The sequence below is a fragment of the Chiroxiphia lanceolata genome, chromosome 6 (assembly GCF_009829145.1).
Source record: "Chiroxiphia lanceolata isolate bChiLan1 chromosome 6, bChiLan1.pri, whole genome shotgun sequence".
NCBI classification, from domain to species: Eukaryota; Metazoa; Chordata; class Aves; order Passeriformes; family Pipridae; genus Chiroxiphia; species Chiroxiphia lanceolata.
This window is the reverse complement of record NC_045642.1, coordinates 24,867,944-24,888,878: the sequence shown is the minus strand read 5'-3', so window position 1 is coordinate 24,888,878 and position 20,935 is coordinate 24,867,944. Positions and strand designations below refer to the sequence as shown.

At 43.4% G+C, this 20,935-nt stretch overlaps 1 protein-coding gene across 5 annotated transcripts in view; it reads right to left on the bottom strand.

Moving 5' to 3' along the window:
- Positions 1 to 20,935, bottom strand: part of LRP4 (LDL receptor related protein 4) — a 95,682-nt gene that overhangs the window by 62,427 nt on the left and 12,320 nt on the right. For 3 of the 5 annotated variants that reach the window (XM_032692196.1, XM_032692198.1, XM_032692201.1), the window contains exon 1: positions 19,228 to 19,347. The exons of the other annotated variants lie outside the window; for them this stretch is intronic. In XM_032692196.1, coding sequence (XP_032548087.1) covers positions 19,228 to 19,312 — 85 coding nt within the window. In that variant the 5' untranslated portion in view covers positions 19,313 to 19,347. Of the gene's footprint in view, positions 1 to 19,227; positions 19,348 to 20,935 lie in introns of those variants that run through there. 5 annotated transcript variants of the gene reach the window in all.

The following is a 20,935-nucleotide window of genomic DNA, read 5'->3' as shown; positions in this document are numbered from 1 at the left end:
ACCAAGTCTAAGACAACATTTAATCTTTAATACACATGCAATACAGCTTAACTAATGTAAGAATTTAACTCCAAACTGTGGGCATGCCAAGTTCGTTGCCAGCCCTGCAGAGATGGAAAAGAATATTTAAAGGAGGTGGCCTGGTTAATTTTTCCTCATAATGCTACAGAGAAGTGGGTTCACATGATCTCTTCTTGACACAATCGAGCAGTTTCATCCTGTATAGGTTATCTCCACTGCAGCTTTAGAAACAGGGGACAGAGCTAGCACAGAGATATGAGTTTACTGGTCTATCCCAGGACTACAGTAATGGGTTCAAGGCACATTCAAGGCCAAAACCTGTCAGATAGTGCAGTTGTAATAGTTTGCTTTAAAGAGATATCACTTCTCTGATTTATTCCATGTCTGGAGCTGGAACCCAGATCAAATAAACTAGAAACTGAGAGATAATTCACAGGTAACAGAGGGAACAGGAAATCAAGCATAAAATCCTACAGAATGGTTAAGCAGAAGTAAGCTAGACATACTTAGCACAAGAAAAAGCTGTATTTTCAGTCTACACCAACATTTTGGATGAAACGACACAGAAGGGGCTTGTCAGCTATGTTTCCTTCTTAAAGAAAAACAAAAAAAAGGAGACTGGCTGAGCTTAAAACCACTATGTGTTGTGTGCCTTAATCTCCCTTCTCCTTCAGATTCAACACCGATGCTCCCCCAAACACTCTAGCTTTAGTGTGGATGCTGAATGCTGACAAAGGTTCCTTTTAGAAGCCTGGACTGCAGAAGCCAGAGATAAATCCCTCCACCCATATCTATTTTTGTCTCCCTTGCATATACAAAATTTCTTTCCCCCTCCTACCTCTCAAATCCATCTCACCCTCCCCCCCTCAAAAGCGACTAAGGAAAAGCTGTAGAAATATTTGCCCAAAGCTGAAGCCTGTTGCTGGGCCCAGCTGTATTGTTGGTAGGAATACACACAGCAAACTTTCACTGTGAGGAGCCCTGCAGGACTCCGGGCACTTCAGGGAGGCTTTGTGAGCCTAGCTCTGCATGCAGTAGCCAGGCTATTGTGAAAGGGAAACAGAAAAAAGTGCTACAAACCCCAATGCTCCCCCAGTCTCATCTCCCCCCACCTCCCTATGTGCCCCCCTTCCATCAGCCACCACCTTCCCCAAGACAAATCTAGAGGGGAGGGGGCCACTGATGAAGAGACTGAAAAGGTTTCTTCAGTTAGATTTAAGGCAACAAGTCAGAGCTGCAAGGAGTCCTTTATCCACCAGGGAAGCCTCCCACTGCTCCAGAGCTGGGCCGAGCGGGGATCCTGGGGGCCAGTTTTCTGAAGGCTGCCATTGATTTGTCACCGATGATAAGTGAGGCTGGGGTCGTTCCCACCATCGCCTGCAGAGGGGACGACTCTCCCACAACGCCCAGCAGGGGAGAGGGACGGCAAATGAGGAAACATAGAACCCAATGGTCAAAAACCCCGAATGACTCTTTCTCTAACGAGCAGCAACAAAAAGGAGCAACCGTGCTGAGACCAAGGCAGGGGACCAGAGGCAACAGTGCACAGGGGCAGCACGGTCGCTCATCAGTGGGCAAGCCTTCCCTGGGTGAGAAAGAGCAGGGGGGATTACTTCAGCCTCCAAAGGGCTTCACAGCGCCAACTCGGTCAAACAGTATTCCTTCAAAAACTCTCCAGCCGCTCCTTTGCCAATAGCTTTTAAACCTGCTCTATTTACATAGAGACACTCTTCTCTCAAGCACATGCTGCTGGAAACTCGTTCTTCTGCTTTTTGGGAGGGGAAATCTTTTCTCACAGTACTAAATAAATGAGAGAGGCTAATGAAGCACCATGTCTAAAAGGTGAATTCCCAAAGCAACAGGAGACCTTAAAGGAGCACCGGAGCTCCCCCAGGGAACATACAAATAGAGCAGCAGCTGCCTGGGCAAGACCAGATGCAGACGGGTGAACTGAAAGCAAGACAAAAGGTGGAGGGGGAGGAAAGCTGAAAGGAAAAAAGAAAGAAAAAAAAAATCAGCAAAAGAAGTAACGATCCCTGGCCTTTCTGATGTAACTAGTTAGGAAAGATCATCAGAACTGGTTCAACTTGCATTATAAGATGTCTCTTTTGTGCTCCAAGACGATGAGGATGTTTAAGAGTAAATAGGACACCTTTCCTTCCCTTCCCTGCCCTCTGCAAAAGCCCTCAGCTAGCTTCTGCCCTGGCCAGGCTGAGCACACAGGCCTTGTAACACGGCCTGAAGAGCAAGAAACACGTCTCCAGAGGGAAAAAGAGAGTCACGCCTGCAGCTTCCTTCCAGTTCAATCAGACTAGACCCAGCAATCCGGAGGATCTTATCTGGCAATACATAACCTCAGGACAGTTGTGCGCAGCTCCTAAAGCACCAGTTTATAATCCAGCACGCTAAAATAAATGGAATTTGCCAAGCTGTAAACTGTGACATTCAGCAATATTTTTACCTCACATTCAGCCACTCAGAGGCACAGAGTGGATCACTAGAAGTAATTATTTCAGATATTCTAGTTATAATTTCTTGCTATAAAGGAGAGCATAGCCTCCATGGACCCTTAAGCTGTCGATGAGCACAATATCAGAACCTTAACAGATAAAATCCAGTCCAAAAATTTCATGAGTTTAAACATAAAAAACAAAAAACAAAACAAAAAAAAAACCACCAAAAAAAAAATCCACTCCACCCCAAACCTCATTCATATTTGGGAAATAGCCAGTAAGCAGTTCGCTCAAAACACAGGTTTAACATGCTTCTTGCCAGAAATATCACTCTGCAACCAAGCATCCACATCCCAAACTAATCAAAGCTTTTGAACAGTCCATTCAAGACCTCTGCCTCCTAATGAGAGAGAAATAAACATCTCCTGAGCTTGAAGAACTAAGCATTTGGACCTTTGCCACTACTTTGGAACCTGGAAATAGGCTTATGTCCAGCAAGACTCCAACTTGCACACCTGAATAATTCCAATAGCTAGATGAGAAGCAGGATTAACAAAGCCAGTTTCAGATGGATTCATCTTTAATAGTCCATTTTGGTGCATCTGTTGCCAAATGGAGGGAGGGGATTCTTTCATGTCTAACAAAATGCAAACCCATGAGGAAACTTCACCCACAGCCAAGTCCCTTCTGTGGTCCTTTCCCTTTACTGTGCTGCCTGCTTTCATGAAAGTTTCATTCTCTGAGACTAGTTTTTTCAGGTGAGAAGATATGCAGACATATTGAAATAACCATTGCTTCCCTACAATGCAGGCTGAACGGGCTTGCAGATTTTTCTCATGAGAAGAGTCTGTATTAACAATATTATTAAGAACTGCTTCTGATATTACTTCCTGGACCAAGTTCCAGGATCTGAAGTGCATATTTAAATAAAAGATTCCTCACAAAGGTCAGAAAACATTTAAGCATACCTATCATTCAGCCCTGGAAGAAGAATTTTTGATACTGAAAAAGCTTTTTAAACTCTTCCGTCTCCTACATGCAGGCACACTGCTGTGTTTTTTGCTAGAACCATGATCTCATGGCCAAAAACCATGAATAGACTGTGTGGTGTCTCCTGTCTCACAGATGCATTTACCGCGATGACTCAAGAGCAATTTTCCTTCTGTTATTCCACTGTACTTTGGGACTACCCAAAGGGTACGATGGACAAATCAAGTTGAGTCAAGCTTTTGAGTCAGTTTGTGGGCATTGCAAGACTTGATATTATTCAGCCAAATACAGAGTGCTTCCTCTGATCAAAGAACAATCCAAGCCCATCAGTGCTATAAATGCTACCTAAAATGACTGGATAACAGTAAAGAAGCAACAGAACACAGGGCTACTTGTCTAGTTACTTTTACTCATAGCAGAATTTTATCTCCAATAATTACAATCTACCTTGAGAAGTTTCTGCGAGTTTTTTTCAGTTGGACACAGACTTTTTTTCTGTCTTTCCACTTTTAACTGAAAGAGTTATATAGTAATCTTTTTCAGTGGTTGTGCAGTAAAATTATTTTTTTCAGTAAGAAAAAAAATATTTCTGTGGTGGGGAAAAAGGCCTTAATGTGCAGTTTGTATCTTGACTAAATTAGCTAAATTTTTCTGGTACCTTACACTGCCATTCCCTAACACTGTAAGAACATAACATTTATTCCTATGGATCGTTCTCTAAGTAAGATCATCTGGTACATTTGGACCTTCAGCCAACAAATCTTGCTAAGCCAAGATCAGATCAACTGAAGTCACAGTACGCCACTAAGCTACACACTATTATCGTCATGATGGCATTCATCTCAACTTCAGAGGTTGAGCTCAGTTAGATTTCCCATTTTCTGGTCCTTTACTCTGAGGTTGAATGTCATCCATTAAGTCCAAATTCTGAGAAGTGTGCTTAGAGTTTCATTACCCTCCCTCCATTTTTTATTATACACTATCAATGTGGCATTACAAATAGCAACAGCATTCTGGAAATCATTCCCATGTCCCTCCTTATAACTGCACAAACAGTTGGCAAACTGAAATACATACAAGATGATTTAGGTATCAAGTCCTCAGAAGAGCATGACTGTTTTCCATGGGGAAATTATAATCTTCTGCCCTTCATGCTATAATCTAGTTTCTTGATTTCTTTGCCAGATATCCTTCCTAAACAAACCTTCTGTGCACAATAAGCAAAGGACAGGAAGCAGTCTTGATTTGACTATATGTAAGTGATAACACAACTCTCAGGTCCTCCAGAAACATACTGATATTTGCTCAAAACAGGAAAGAAGCTTCAAGACGGTGGTTTTATGTACTCATCAGTAATAATACCCTGAAGAGCTCCTAGCCCTCCTTCCCCTACTCTCAGTTCCATGACCCCCATAAGCCGGAACAGCTTCACGCAGTCTGGTAAATAACAGATGAGCAAAAGTGGTCCAGCGAGTGACGAGCTTCAAAAAGATGAAAACTTGAACAATCTTCCAACTCCTCCTCACTCAGCCCAGTTTGATTCCTTCTTTTGCTTCACTGCTTCCAGAAGCATGGCCTTAGAGCCAAACTGACAGAAGCAGTTGGGGTCATTTCCTGTTTAAGGCTCTACAGATGTATTTACTCCAGTGGTTCACAAGTTATTTTCTTCTTACAGTCTGTTTATCAAGTGTTCATACATTTAGAAGTAGGATAGGCATGCTAATCTGCTGAAAATTCTTACAAAAAGGACTAAACACAGCAAATTACATCATTTTATACTTAAGTACAATAAATGTTTAAAAAACGTAACATTCTAATCTGGGAAAAAGCCACTGACTTCACTGTGCAGAAAAAAACCAGCTCTTAAGCAACCAGTCACCATGGTACAGTTCTTTACCCTCACAAGAAAAAAGTCCGTAGACTCCAAAGTAAAGTTGCCAACTACCCCTAGAGAGAAAAAAAAAAAAAAAAAAGAAAAAAGACCTAACTATTAGCACACCTGGCCCTACAACCATAGGTAACCTTTATGTCACAGCCTGCAAAGATGACACTCCCAAGTTAAGTTCTGTACAGCTGATCTCCAAAGGTTATGGGGAAAAATACTTAAGCTATTGGGTAAATACAGCCACTGGAGCCAATTACGTATTCACAGAATTCCACCCAGCAATCTAGCTTGCTGCTACAAAGCATCAAAAAGGAACATTCAAAAATTACTATTTAAAGCTTGCCACAGTTAAACTATCCCAAGTCAGGAATCCAGGGTTTAACACTTGGATTCCTAACCAAGTCCAAGTTATGCTTCTGTTCTCAAATTTCTTGACCTTTGTGATTACATGCTTAAATACCCATTTGCGATCCATCCTAAGAGCTATTACAGTCAGGATAGGGGAAAGGGTGGAAGAGTCATAAAGGCAGAACAGGTCTTTGCAACCTTGGTTTAGATATGATGCCTCTCATTAGACTAATGCCAACCGCTTATTGAATATGCTGGCAGACAACAGGAACATGCACTGCCTAGGACAAAAAGAGCAACTAAATCCTCTTAGAAGGACATTATATCTGAGAATTTTCACTCCGCCAGTACCAGATCAGAGACACAACAAACGTGTCTAATTGTGATAATGTTGCATACAGTGTATCAGAGGAGGGAAAAAGAACAGAGAAAGATAGCTTCAACAGAAAGATATTTCAGGGATGGAGAAGACAGGACAAGAAGCATCAACACACAGAGTAAAAGGCAAAGCATAAGTGGAGCCTCTATTTACTTTGTTAATCAGTATTTCACTGTGGGTTTTTGTTCTCATTATTTGATACATCTGTCAATTTATTACATGTAGAAATTATTAATTCTTTAGAGCAGGGGTCATCCTTATTGTACAGACATGCTGCATGTAACACCATGAAGGCTCTGATTTCCATCAGAGTGAATCTTTACGTGATCCAATTGACAATTCATGTGTAAGATTCAGCCTATGTAAATCTTCCCCTTCAGCCTGCCACATATTCATTCAGGGAGAACACGAATGGTCGTTTAGGCAGCTTATGTTTTCCCACAGCTAGCTCTGTCTTCCTTTGACTAACCAGACACTCAGCATCAGCACTGCCATTTCTGTATCAACTCGGAAGGAAAGTGGGATTGTGCCTCCTTTTGTGTGCATGCCCAGGCCAGGCTTGTCAAACCACAATATCATACTGTATCAGCAGAGAGTGGTGGGGAGAGCAAGCAAAACTTTGATCCAGATTCTGCAAAAAAGGGTCAAAAAGTAACCCTCTACTAGACATCAGTCATTTAAAAGGCAAGATTAAGGAAGAAAAGTCAAGGCACTAACAAGGGGATAAAGCCTTTTGTATTTAGAATGACCATTTCTCTGGCAACAACTCACAACATAAGTCTGTGCTAGGTGAACTAAAACAAGATAGTAGGTCTTTGCTTCCAACCTTAATGAATAGAAATTTCCACCACAAAAGGCATCACCAATTAATGTACTGCACCAATTGCAACATCTGTAAGTTGATCTTTCACCACATCTGGACACTCGTACAGCACTAAGACTGTCATACAAGTACAATACAATAAAGAGATCTATGCTTACATAAGCCACAGAAATTGAATCTTGAACTTGAATCCTCACCTTTCCTTGTTTCTAGGGAAAATCTTTCCAAATTACTGTGAAGGTAAAAAAAGAAGCAGCAAGCCAGTGCCAAAAAATTGGTTAGTCTTGCCTCCCTCCATCCTTCCTTCAGGTCTATATTGATGAGCTCACTGAAGAGCAATTCACTCCAGCTTGCCAATACCACACAACCTGTGGTTTCACCATTTTGCAGACCAGTTCTGTGAGCACATCAACAAGCTAAACTGATTCATCCAGCAGACATCCACACAGACCTATCAAAGGGACAAGGGGGTGAGACTGCCCTTGTGGGGCAACCCACAGTTGCACTAGACTATGCGTAACAAGAAACCACACCCCTGGGCCAAGCAAGCCTAATGGCTAGAGGCCAAGCCACATACACTGCGGGCAGAGAAGAACAATCCTCAGCAGTGACAACATCCTAGCATCCCCACCAAAAAAATTTCTCTCAGAGATATCAAGTTTACTGAAATCTCTGAAAGGAAAAGGCAGCAGGAACAAAAATTTCTAAACCCTACTCAGTAATATACCCTTGTAAATCCTCGGGAGTTGCATTCCTAATGCCACCTGGAACAACTGACTGTGTCCCAGGCAAGCCACATCTCTACTGTCCAGCCCATTGTTTAATCATTCTAAGCAGTGTGTATAATTTACAAAGTTTAAACAGGAGAAGAAGACTAAACTGAGAGAGGTGAAGGAACAGAGGATAGGAAAACTGATCCATAAAAGTCATCTCCTCTAGTGTTCATGCAAGAGACATGGATCTGCAGGAAGGGAAGTGGGTGATAATTAGGGACAGTTGGAACATTGTTTATTTCCTACTAGCAAAGACAGCAATTCAGGCATCCTAGGATAAATCAAATTTCTTAACCAGATGGAAGGCATTTCATTTTCAAACATCATCTATACAACGGACCACAGAAAGAAAGGAGCCAATTCACAAGAGCAACAAGAAAATAAAATTACTAGAGATTTTAGAGACGAATTCTCATCAAAATCTGCACTTACAAAGAGCCTCATGTTACATCAGAACTCGTACCACATCCCACCACAGACAATTCAGAGACACTTTTATTGGCAAAACAAGCTCTGCAAGTGTTACCCACATGTAAAAGACAGCACGCTTGAGTTTCTCCCAGAAGTGGATTCAACATATGAAGTGCCTGCCTGCACAGAGATTCTAAACAGAGGGATGTATGGCATGGAGTCCAAAGACAGAAATGAAAATGTTCCAAGGACTAACATTTTATTTCTAGTAAGGTGTTTCCTTGCTCTATTATAATTTATATTTTACTCATAGGATTAAAAGATTTTCTTCTCAGTCTCTCTTTTTATTTCTCATTGTTTGAGAAATTTCTCATTGTTTTGTATTTATTGTTTGATTTATGGTATTCTCCCTGTATCCAACTTGTAAACCAAGTTGCACACGCCAGTTCAGTATTTGGTAAGAGTCTGACTTGATTTTGCACATTTCATTGGTACTACCTGCCAGCATAATAACTTTGTGGAATAACTTGTGGCAGCCTAGCTGGCTAGCAGGTTCAGAGTTCTTTATTTTTTTTTTTGTTACAGAAACTAGCATTCTGGTTTAGATTCTGAATAGTTTCTCAGGTGAATTTTGGATCAAGTTATTTGCTTCATTAGCCTCAAAAGGAGCGTCAAACCCCAGAAAAAATGTTTTCATAGGAATGGACAGTGTTTTCATTTGGTTTCAGCCTATGATTCTCTAGTACTTTTAGGTGGAGACAACTTTTGCTGCTTTGGCCAAGATTGCATAAAAAGACTTGGTTTTGGTGCTGCTAAGATCAGCAACAGAAATCCTTCCACCCTACTCTGTAGCAACCATGACAGATTTCATAGGTTTAGTAATACTATGTCTTTGCACATCTGAAAATAAAAAAGTTAACTTCCCTTTAGTTACATACAGAACTCTGGAGTTCATTCTTATGGGAATCAAATATTTAATTTGTTCTTGATTAGTATAGGAGGAAAATCTTGTATTCAGTTCTGATAGTTTGAGTAGTTGAAACATTGTCTTCCTTTGCTAGGGCCACTACACAGCCAGCACAGCCACACAGAGACTCAAGAATGCAAGGGTCCCTGAGGCTGATTAGTGTGGGGCTGTAGAGGGACCGTGCTGCCTTCCCACCTTAGCTCAGTCCCATCCTGCAACAGATCATGTACTCCTTATGGAGTTACTGTCATTTCCCTCCTATGAGCCATTCATCTTCTGCTTGTCTCAAAAGGGCACAGAGCCATAAAGCACATACCTTAAAGACTTTGGTATGCAGCCTGCAAGGTCAAAAAAGCTGGCTCCCTAGGCATACCTGGTCTTCTGTGGTATAACTCTGGTGGCCTTCTTTCCTCACAACACCTCATTAGGCAATTTTAGCACTGCCACCACATCTAAGATCTTAACATACAGCATGCAAAGCGTGTTGTTATTATATTGTTCAAGAAAAAGCCCCCCAAAAACCCAGATAACACTCCATGCCTTTCCCAGATTAACCTGCAGGACCAATGCACTGCTGTATATTAGCTAGCAAATGTAGGTGTTTTGGCAGCTGTCCCAGTCACTTAATCGGAAGCCTGAGCTCAGAGGCTGTTTCGCCTGAGTGGGTAAGTCAAGATGTACATACCAAAGATGTCATTTCCCTCCCTTCCTTGCTCGAAGGCTTCTGTCTGAGTACTGTTTATTTTTATCTTACAACTGATGGACTGTATATAGCTTTAATTTGCCCTGTATCTACTATTAATTCTATATCGTAACTGTGTTACATTTCACCTCGTGTACCTGATTAAGCTAAAGAGGGGGTTTTGCCAAGCATTTAAAGTACACAAGTGTCTGCCACCCCTCTTCCTTGCCAGTCTGTTCCAAAGCACCTGCAGCACAAAAATTGCTCATAGGTCACTTCTCAAAAAATAATCATCTGAGTTCCTCTTATTCCTCCAGCATACATACCATTATCAAGTTTGCTCCTCCAGCAGAACCAACCAAGAAAAAGTTACTACAGATATCATAGGAATTAACCCCCTTTTTTTTTTTTTAAACATTCCTTCCTATCTTAAAAGTCTGTTCCCAGACTCTTGAAGACTTACGGGTGAAGAACTAACCATAACAAGGCAAGAAAGGAAGTACCAAAACCGACTGGAAAACTTAACCTAAGTAATTGGCTTATTTTGTTCTAGTCTGGACTTTGCACTAAGAGCAACAGATTTCAACTCCTCATCTTCCAGTTCACAGAAAGCAGGTCACAAACAAGAGAAAACTCAGAGAAATAACAGGCTTCTCCTGTTAGTGAATAAGCTGCTCCAAGCCAAGGAAGTTTGTAGTGGAAGGTTGCAGAAGTCAGGGATCACCAGCATTGTTCTTACGTGAGTACTGGTAGCATAGAAATTACTCAACATAACTGCCAAAGATACGAAGATGACAAAGCTGCCCTTCTAGTAGAGTTGAGGCCCAGGCAGGTGATCCACCTGCTTCACAGATAAAAGAATCTTATGTCTGGAAAGAAACCCAACAAAAACAAACAAAAGAACCCCAAACAAGCAACTAATGCCCAGAAAGCCTAAAGGTCTTCTGTTGTTTAAGGTAACGATGACTGCAGGTCTGAATTCTTCCTTGCACTCAAAAATGCAACTAACAAAGGCCTACAGACAGAATTGATTCATGAGCAGTGACAGTTCAAACTGAAAAATATGAGGTTACCACCCTTGTGGTGGAGATAACCATGAAGGAATCAGCTGTTCATGAGTCAATACCCTCCTGCAGCTGCCATTCACTGGATCAGGGAAGAAGTCAGACCAGAGGCAGTCTTCCCTAAGATAGCAAAGGGCCGTAACCACACTAACCAGACAAATCAATCCTTCTCTGTTTCCAAGTCAATGCTCAAGAAAAATCCCTTCACCACTTCAGCTCTGCATGGATACAGCTCTCAGTTCAACCTGCTCTTTCCTTGTACTAAATTCAGGTCTGTTTGCAGGGCAATGACTACTGCTCTTGTCAGGAGACCCAACCCAGTCTCCCACCTACTCCCACATCATGCTTTCTAAGCTTCAGACGCTGAATACTTCTACTTGAGATCCATGACAAAAATGCAGATAGCCCACTAGCAGTCCTAGTTACCAATGACTATTCTCTCCTGCTTCTTAGATATTAAAGCCTCTAGAATGGCAGCCTCCAATCTTTCTCCTCTTTCCCATGCCACAAACTCTCCAGTTTTCTCTCACAGGTAGACTCATTATGTTTTTCCTCATGCTAATAGTTACTACGCTGATCAAGGCCCTTTTATAAAGGCAGCACAAATCAGTGGCACGTCCTTCAGCCATAAGAAACTCAATTCAGGCTTTTCAAGAGCAGCAGGCTTCAAAAATCACAGCAAGAAGAACACAATCTCTGAGGCCTCAAAACCTCACTTCTTCAATTTGTCAAGCTCGAAGAAGTGGCAAAGTCTGAATAACAAAGAAAGGACGTCAGTAAAGTTTGCTTCCTCTTAACAAATGTAATTTTAATTCAGAGAATTAGCCCACCTCCTGGTTCATCCTCAGAAGCTTGAAAAAGAACCAGGAAATTACAACCCTAAGACTTCTTTTTTTTTTTTCCCCTGACCTCACAGTTGCAAAGAAAGGATTTGACTATTCAGCAGTTATGGAAATTCAGAACTAAAATTGGGTGGGAGCACAAAGAAAAAAAATGAAGGTGTGACTTTATTTTATTCTAATCCTAGATCCCACGAGACAGTTCTGATACAGTGAATGGTTGCACCTTAAGCAAGAACCTGTCCCAGACACTACCAGCTGTCACCAAGTCAAATGAACTGACAGAGCTGGAGATTCAGGCTAAAGGAGCAGAGTGTGTATTTCCCTCTAAACTTGCATAGTCACACAATGCTTCTTAGGAGCCTTTCAGAGAAGGAGGATGAGAATATCACGTGTCTGTGTTTTAACAGTTCACAGTAGTGACTCACTGTTTCATATAGTGATTCTTAATGGAGACCAGGAAGAGAAGTAGGCTCCTTTTCCAGGAAAGGTGCCATTTTTTGCCACCAGACTTAATGCTTCTGTATCCAAACCCAAAGTAATCTCCTATTCTCACTTTACGTCTTTATCCAGGCAATCATCTCCAACCTCCCAGCTCCTCTCTTCAATTCTGGCCTCCCATTTCATACGCTTTTTCATAGCGTATTGTCCTCCAAAATATCCTCCTGGACGTCCCACTCAGAAATCCTTCTGGCTGTAAGTGCTCCTGAGGCTGACAGGTCCCATATTCCACAACTGCATATAGCTTCATTACCACCTCTATCTCATGGGCTCACCAACTCAATGTTATGCTAATATCAGTCTCCCTTTTCCACCTCTGCCCTCATTGCTAAGTTCCTGATATTTCATAAAATCACTCCATTAGGTCAGGGACTCTACTGCGGGTCCCTAACAAGTTAAGTGTTTCCCTGCCTCAGCAAGGAAATTCTGCTCAGTTCTCATCTTCACTTTCAAAATTTCCATCTTTTATGCTACCTAATTAACAACTCTTTCTGCCATCAGATCCTATATAATTACTCCCCCTGGATTTCCTTACACGACTCTTTTGTTCCTTTGCCAGCTCAAGTCCTTGGCTCTCATTTCCAAAATGCCTATCTTTGCTTCTGTTAATACCTGTACTCCTATACACCTTCTTCTCATGGTTTACACTACTTTTGCATCTGCTTCCTCATCCTTATTTACACAGTTACCAGCTTTCAGTAGTCTTTGATGCCAACTCCTACCCAAAACTCCTCTCTATCTTTGTTCTAAGAAGTGATTGGAATGAAAAGCTTTAGAAGCTTTTCCCATTAAACCAAAGATAAAGGAAATTTGATTAGAAAGCTATGCCATTTTAATAGTGACCTTATCTATTCCAGTAGAATTATCACATCCCTGATACTTATCAGATGTCAGATGTCCAATTTAGACTATAAACCTTTTGGGGCAAATGTAGCCTCTTCCTTCACGTAACAAAGAGCCACAGCACTTAAACCAATCCTTAAGGTAAGAAAAACATCTCAGAAAGTCAAAGAACTTGGTTTTGCCAAGAGCAGCACCACTCTGTATACTGTGACTTGGAAATGACGAGAGAAGTTAAAAGTCCTCACTCTTTGAAACTTCTAAATGCAAGAATAGGGTTCCCCTCAACAGAAATAATGTCTGACCATGCCTGAGAAGAGAGGAACTGAGTACAGAATGAACTAAAAAAGTTTTTCCATGGTATCTCTAGCCCCTTCCTGCCTCAAGTCTACAAAGCCATCACTTATCCACTTCAAAACAGCAGGAGAGTCACTTCTTTTTTCCTTCTCTCTCCAGAAGGAGCACAGCAGAAATAAACCTTGAGTGATAAATTATGCACCACTTTTGTGTGGCTGCCTCTTGGCCAGACGGGAAATTTTTCTCCCAAAGCCTTTTGTTTCCAGCTTTGATCCTAGTGTTGGATCCGCTCTGTTCAGCTTTCCCTCAGCATGGAGGTGAAGGGAAAGCTGACACAGGCCAAGTTCAGGCTTACTGCAAGTCACAGTCAGATCTTCCATTAGCCTTCTCCCCTCCCCCTTCCCAACTGGAACTCTCCTTGATTTTGAAAAGATCCTATTAAACATTTTTCAGAGGGCCTACAGAGGATACATTATTTTGATGGATGCTGGGACTAAAGGAGGAGGATTTCTAAGTACAGTGAAATAATGGAGTTTGTTCTAATGGGTTTAAGAGATGCCTGGGGGCACCAAGTAAGTTCCTTCTCTGCAAATCAAAAACACAGAAGACCAGAAAATGGAGCCGAACAACTAAACGCCAGGAAGCAGGGAAATCGGGCTCTATTTAACTGCTGCTCTTGGTTACAGCCAACTTCGGGCTGCTTGGAAAAACAGCACACACACACATCACTGGCACAAACTTAACAGGAGAAAACAAAGAGACAACAGGGGTCAAACTGGGGGTGGCAATAGGAGAAGGATGCAAGGCTGGGTCCCCACCCCCTACCAGAGAGTCGGATCAATTATCCTTGAATACTAACAAGATTTCCGATTAAAGAACTGCTGCTATGCAATAGAAATAGAAAGCTGCAGCAGTTGGGAGGGGCTGTTAGGCAGTAACAAAGAGACACAGAAGACTATGCCCTGCTAGGGCATGCTGAGGAAGTCACTATGCTGGTAGCCAGGAGAGTAAAACTTCACCTTGACACTACAGAATACAGGGTCTGTTTTCAGGCAAGTATGTTCTCTACTGGAAGCTTTGCTGGATGACAGTTCTTTACACAACCTCATCACTGTAGTACAGGGAAATGAATCCTATAGTACCCCTTCCAGGGGAAAAATCTGGTACTTTTTACTTCTGAGTATTGCAACACCAGAAAATTGCAATCAACATAAAACAGCTTGAGAAACAAGTCTGCACTGCCTTTGGTCATACACTTTTTGACAAAACTGCAGTTGGCAGTACAAGCATTGAATATGCATGTACATTACTGTCTGATAATCTTAATGGTGTGTGACTTGCTGACTGGTGGCAAGAACCTAATCACCTAAGAACATCATGACAGACAAAGCTTCTGTTACTACTTTTCACAACCCACAGGTGTACTAATATGAAGCATTTTGCTATAAGCACGTATCTCATACCATCAGAATCAGGCTCATGACTGTTCAATCCCCTTTTTTATTTTTCTTCTATTTTAAATAACAAACACGGTTCCCTGATATGAGGAGTTTCAGTCACCCACAATTTAGCAATGCAAAAGTCGACAAATATCAGCTCCGTTTAATGTTAATGCAGTCTTTATGAAAACTTATTTTCCTGCCCTTGCATAGTGAGTCTCCTTTCATCTAGGTTCACAGGAGCCGAGGAGATCTGCTCCTCACGGTAACACTGATTCCCTCAGACTAAATACACGGGATGGAATGCTTCAGCATTTAACAGACAGTTCTGCATAACAGAGGCAAAAAAACATGCCAGGAAAGCTGAAAAACCTGAACACAAATTCACCCACAACATGAGGGCAGTCAAATACTCACAGGTAACAATCCCAGAGTGACCAGGTATATAGCATGAATAAACCACAAGCCTACAGAATCACAAACCCCTGAATCCATATAGTTACTACCTTTAGTACAGGGAAATTAAAATCTAGAGGGAATATAGATGTAAGAAAGAAGATATTCAAGAAGAATTACAGTGCCCAGTCTTCACCCAGTCGAGACAAAAAAATCCCATAAAAGAGTAATACCTAATGAAACAGCCATAGCGAAGAACCACTGGCACTAGAGACACAAAAGCAAGAGCCTAACCATCAAGGACAATAGATTCATAAAGCAAAATTACAATTAGTGTTTTCTGGAACTTGTGTGAAACACAGACAGCCACTAAATACAGTATGCCAATTAATGGAGGGGGTTTGTTGTACGCCAGAGCTCCAGCTCTGGATGTTTTTTTTATCAGATAAAGCCAATCATCTTAAAGACAGTCAGTTTAAGCGTGCATATATATATCATCTTATTATGTAAACCCCTCCAAGATAACCTCACAAATAGCTAAGGTGGAAATAACAGAGGACTAGAGAAATTACATATCCACTTTTCTTGTACATTTATTTCAACAACACATTACTTACCAATTCACCCTTTCCAACAGAGGGTCAGTAAAACTTCTGTGGTTTTAAGAATCTTTTGATCATCAGCAAGAGAAACAGAATTATTATTAAAAAGAGAAATAGCCACAAGTCACAGGCAGCAGAGGAATACAGTGAAGGTGTAAGATGTGCTTACTTTACAAACGTATTTTTAAAACCTTGACTGGTTTTTAAGATAATATCTCTTTATCAGCTTTTTTAAGTGTTATGAAGCATATATTCTATTGTGTTCAATGTTAAGTTGCATTCTACGGCAAATGGAGTTGGCCTTGGGCAAGACAATTTCTACTTCACTTCCCACATTTACAAAACAAGGATAATATTTGCCTATTTCACAAGAGTGCAGGAAGAGTCAAGAGCATTATCAGACTAAAGATCATTCTCACAGAATTAATGTTATAACTATTTTTTAATGTTAATTTCACCAGTCTGGAGAACTACAGGTTTTTAGGAGTAAAAACAAAATGTAAATCACTTTAACTTCTTTTTCTAGTTCACATACAGCAAGTACTGCCTTCTGGTTTGAACTACAGACAACTGGATAATGTTTATATCCAATCACTTTTTCTTCTGTAACTTCAATGAACACAATGTAGTGCAACAGCTCCAAGTTCTCTGAAATCCCATTTTGTGGCCCACAGCAACAGAATATGTCTCTTCAAGGTCCACAAGACACACTGGAAATGCAAGCACTTCATGTAACTAAGAACCTATTAATTTTCTTTCTGCATACACCCACACTCCCATGATACAAGAAGGGATTCTCTATTGCACAAAACAGTGTTAAAGCACACAACTGAAAGCTTTTGGAAAGAAAATATAAAAGAAAATTGCTTATATACACCATTAATTTCATCCTGGAATATTTGTGCTGTGTGCTTTTCTACCGCATTTTAGTAAAAAAACCAACAAAAACAAAACCCCACTGTATGTCAGCATTCTGCAGCACCTTACTCTTCATTTTAGAAGTGTAAGGATGTTACTCAGTGCCATCAGCACTTCGAAAAAAAGAAACAATCAAGATAATTCAGGACGATCATGAGATCTGTGAGTATCATCCAACCTGACCATCAGTAAACCCTGGCACTCTCAGCACACCCAGGAAGTAGAACGTTATCAGCTCCAAGCTGACAATAAGAAAATGGATGTTTTACACTGGGTTGAGAGTGGAAGAACCAACAGCAATGCCAAGCACACATAATTGAGATTGTGATTCCCACTGCAAACTTCACTTCTACAAAGGTATTGCTTTCAGGCTTGCGACTCTAAAATGTAGTCAAGATGTTTGGGAAGTGAAGTTCTGATATTAACAATTTATTTTGCTGGCAGAGCTCCAGGAGCCAGAATAGCAAACACATTACCCAGACAGGTTCTGTGACATTCTGTAGTTATACTAACACAGACCATTTTAGCATGAGGTCCTTCTGCACACCATCCACCAGCAGTGCATGCCATTAGCTTTAAATTCTCTATATATGTCTATTTTTGCCTGTAATGCACTCTTCCAAGAGCTCTTCCAAGGATACTTGCAGACTTCTTTCAATGGTTTTGGGTTGGTTTTTTTTGGCACAGACTTCTCCAGTTTTAACTGCCACTATCCACTACATGAGAGTCAAAGGTCAATCTTGCAGACTTGTACGCTTTCGCTCCTGTACTGAGGCAGAGTACAGGTGCTTCTAACAATTTACCTGTTTGGCATCGTGAGTTCTGTGGCTGTGGATGCTTTATGACAGTTAAGCTGTACACTATCCTGGAGGTACTTCTAAAGGACAACGTTGAAAAATTTCTAGCTAAGGGAAGGAACACCAAGTCATCACAAATTTTGGCATTTTGTCTGTCACCTCCATCCTGACACCTCCTCATGTTTTTCCTTGCTTCAAACAGGAAAAAGATTGCTTAGGAATTGTGTCCTTATTGCAAAACATATCTTTCCATGGAGGAAAGAGGATATTTACTTCTGGAAGTAGTTGGCACGTCCAATCATAAACTCCCATTTATGTGACAAGAGGATACATGAAAGTGCACACTGATGGGAAAACTACTCAAAAGAGAGAGAGAGACTGCCATAAAAAAGCATCCTAGAGACATCAAGGCACAACCACCTACTAGCAAACCTGCATTTTACAATCAGACATGTCCCACATGGCTGTTAACAACCCAGACACATTAACTAGGAGCACCTGGGTAACAGCCAAAATAAAACACATCCAGATCTGCACCTAAACTAAGATCTATGGTTTAGATCCTTCTCCCTCCTAGATGTCAGCTGAGTATCTGTGAGGCATTTGGGAACTTAAGAGTACTTCTGGTTTCTAAAAAGCAGACTTTCTGATACACAGAACTATGGCCCTCTCTAGTCAGTCTTTCCAAGCTGGCTGAGCACATTCTTCAAAGCTGCCTGCAATTAGGTTTCTTGTTAGAGGAGAAGTAATATTACTTGAAACCCAAACTCTCTCTGATTGTGCCCCAGGGGCAATACTTGTAGAATGATGGAGGTCAGCAGCACTACTGCAAATGCTTCCTGTAATTTCAGAGTAGCACAGGAGAAAACGGATGGGTGAAATTATACAACAGCTGCCAAAGGAGTGAAGGGAGAGAAATGAGGTACGTATCTCCTCTCCACACCCCTCCCCCAAAAGCCTTCTAACTTTTTATAAACAATTCCGCGAAGCGTTTAGATGTTTTCTTCTCCACTGGGTGCACTAGTAAAATAGAGCTCCACCGTACAACACGAAGAAACAGCAGATGCTTTTCAGTTAATGGAGCAATCACAAAGATAAAGTTTCCACGGGCGAGACTTGATGGAACTACCTCCCGGCTCGCTAAGAGCGCAGCGAAGCCCTCCCCTCGCCACTGCTTTTGGTACCGCTCCTGCCCCAGCCCCGCTCTGCCAGGGCGCTGAGGGAGGACTCTCAGTCCCCGCCGAGGCGAGGCAGGTAGCCCGGGGCGCCACCGCAGAGCCGGGCTGTAGCTTTAAGGGGCCCGTCGCGGCGGGTGCGCGGCTGCATTCCTACTCCGGAGCGGCGGCTGTCCCGACACGCCGGGCACGGCAGCCTCCGAGGCAACCTGCGCGCCCGCCCCGGCCCGGCCCGGCCCGCCGCTCGCACCGCGGGAACAAAGCCCGCGCCCGCCGCCAAACTTCCGCGGGGGGCAGCGGCCGCGTGGGCTCTGCGGACTCTCGCTGGGGAGAGAGTCCGCCGGCCAGGGCAGCGCCGCTCCGGGACCCGCGCTCTGGCCTGCCAGGAGACCCCGCCGGCTCCGGCCCGCCGCGCCGGGGCACGGGCAAGGCGAGAGCGCCGCGTCCGGGCGCGGGACGGGGCGCGGACAAAGCGCGGCGGCGGGGCAGGGCAGGGCAGGGCTCCCCGCCCGGCGGCGCGGGCAGGTGAGCGGCTCGGCCGGGCGGGGATCCCCGCCGCCGAGCCCGGGACGGCAGCTGGGCCCCCCGCGCTGCCGCGGGGCAGAGGGTGCCGCGGCAGCCGCTTACCTCTGGAGCGTAGCAGCGCTCCCAGCAGCACCAGCAGGAGCTGCGGAGGCGCGGGCAGGAGACAACCCCCGCCGCGCCGCCTCATGGTGGCAGCGCCCCGGCCCCGCGCCTGGGCCGCCCGCAGCGACGTCGCGAGCTCCTCCTGCGCGGAGCACCCGGCACGACCACCCCTCACTCCCTCCGCAGCTGCGGCAACACCGGGACCAGGGGCTCGCTCCCCGCTCCGCCCGGCCGAGGCCCGGCCCCGGAGGAGGAGCCCCGCTGGGGCAGCCCCCGCCCCGCTCCCCCCAGCGCCGAGGCACTTCGCAAAGTTTCGGCGCGGCAAAGGCGGTCCCGGGGCTGCGGCTCTGCAGCGAGGCACACACCTCCCTTCGCCACCCCCTAGAACTGCCGCCGGCAACTGCTGCGAGACCCTTAGGCTCTCCCAGCGCCCCCGGACCCGCTCCACCCTTGCCGACGGCGGGGAAGCCCTTACTAAAGCGGCCCTGCTGCTCGAGACTGTTGGTGCCGGCTCTCCCTGTTCCAATTTCCGCAGCGCCGCCCAGGAGCATCGCTCGGGGCTCTCGGCTGCCCGCCGCAGAGCTGCCCGGTATCCTCCGGTCCCCGCGCGTTGCCACCGCTTCCCGGCTTGTGCCAGCTATCTATACCCAAGACAAATCGCAGAGCCCTTATCCCTGTCCCATCCTCGTTTGCCAAACACCCTTCGAAAGGGAAACATTCACGAGCCCTTTGCCCGGCATACATGTTGCTACCGAAGAGAAAGGTATGATTTTTCCCTCCGTCCATGACAAGCATTCTGCTCTGTTTTCCTTATAGCCGCACTGTCCGAAGACAGCTGACTATGTATGAATTTCGGATGCCTAAAAAAAAAAGAGCTAGGGTCGTTTCCTGTAGGAGTAGCAATTAACACTTGGACAATTGGCTTATGTGCCTTCTGCTCTGTACTGCATTAAAAAGCAGACAGGCTTTCACTGTACATCATCCTTACAGCCAGTTTTATGATCCTCTGTGGCATGATTTGGCATTTTAACACATAAGATTGACAATGCAAGAACCTGTTGTTAAATAATTAATCTCAGTTGATTTCAAAGTATTAACTTGAACAGAAAGCTGACTCAGATAGTCCAAACCATGGACCACAGGGGAAGATGGGAATTTTGTCAAACTGACACCAAAGAGCCAATGGATAGGAATGGTCTTATTTAAACCCTTCACAAAGACGAATCCAAGAAAGCTGCAATTAATCCCATCCTTTAAATAATCACAAGAGTAAGTAAACAGCACAGCATGTGATTGAGAGAATTCCGCCACTCCTATTAATTAAGTGTAAAATGGTGAAGACAAGGGGTATTATTTAAAATGTCAGTGTAAAATTAAAACAGGCACTGAGTCTTGACAAATTGTGCTCAATGTAAAGAAAAAATAATTCAACACAGCTTCACTGAGGAGGAGAACTCCTAAGAGCAAGAACACGGTAAGAAACAGTAAGCAGCAAACCATGTATAAATCTACATTACATAGCCACCACAATTTTAAAAATGCAGACTTTTTGCTTTATTTGCAGAATGACTGCATCACGATAGGAATAGATCCACTTTACATAGCAAGAGTGCAATAGCATGTAGACAAAGGCATTGAATTCTATGATAGGCAAAATTTGCAAAGTTGCAGAAGAGTAATAACAAATACAGGAAGTCAAGAGGGACTG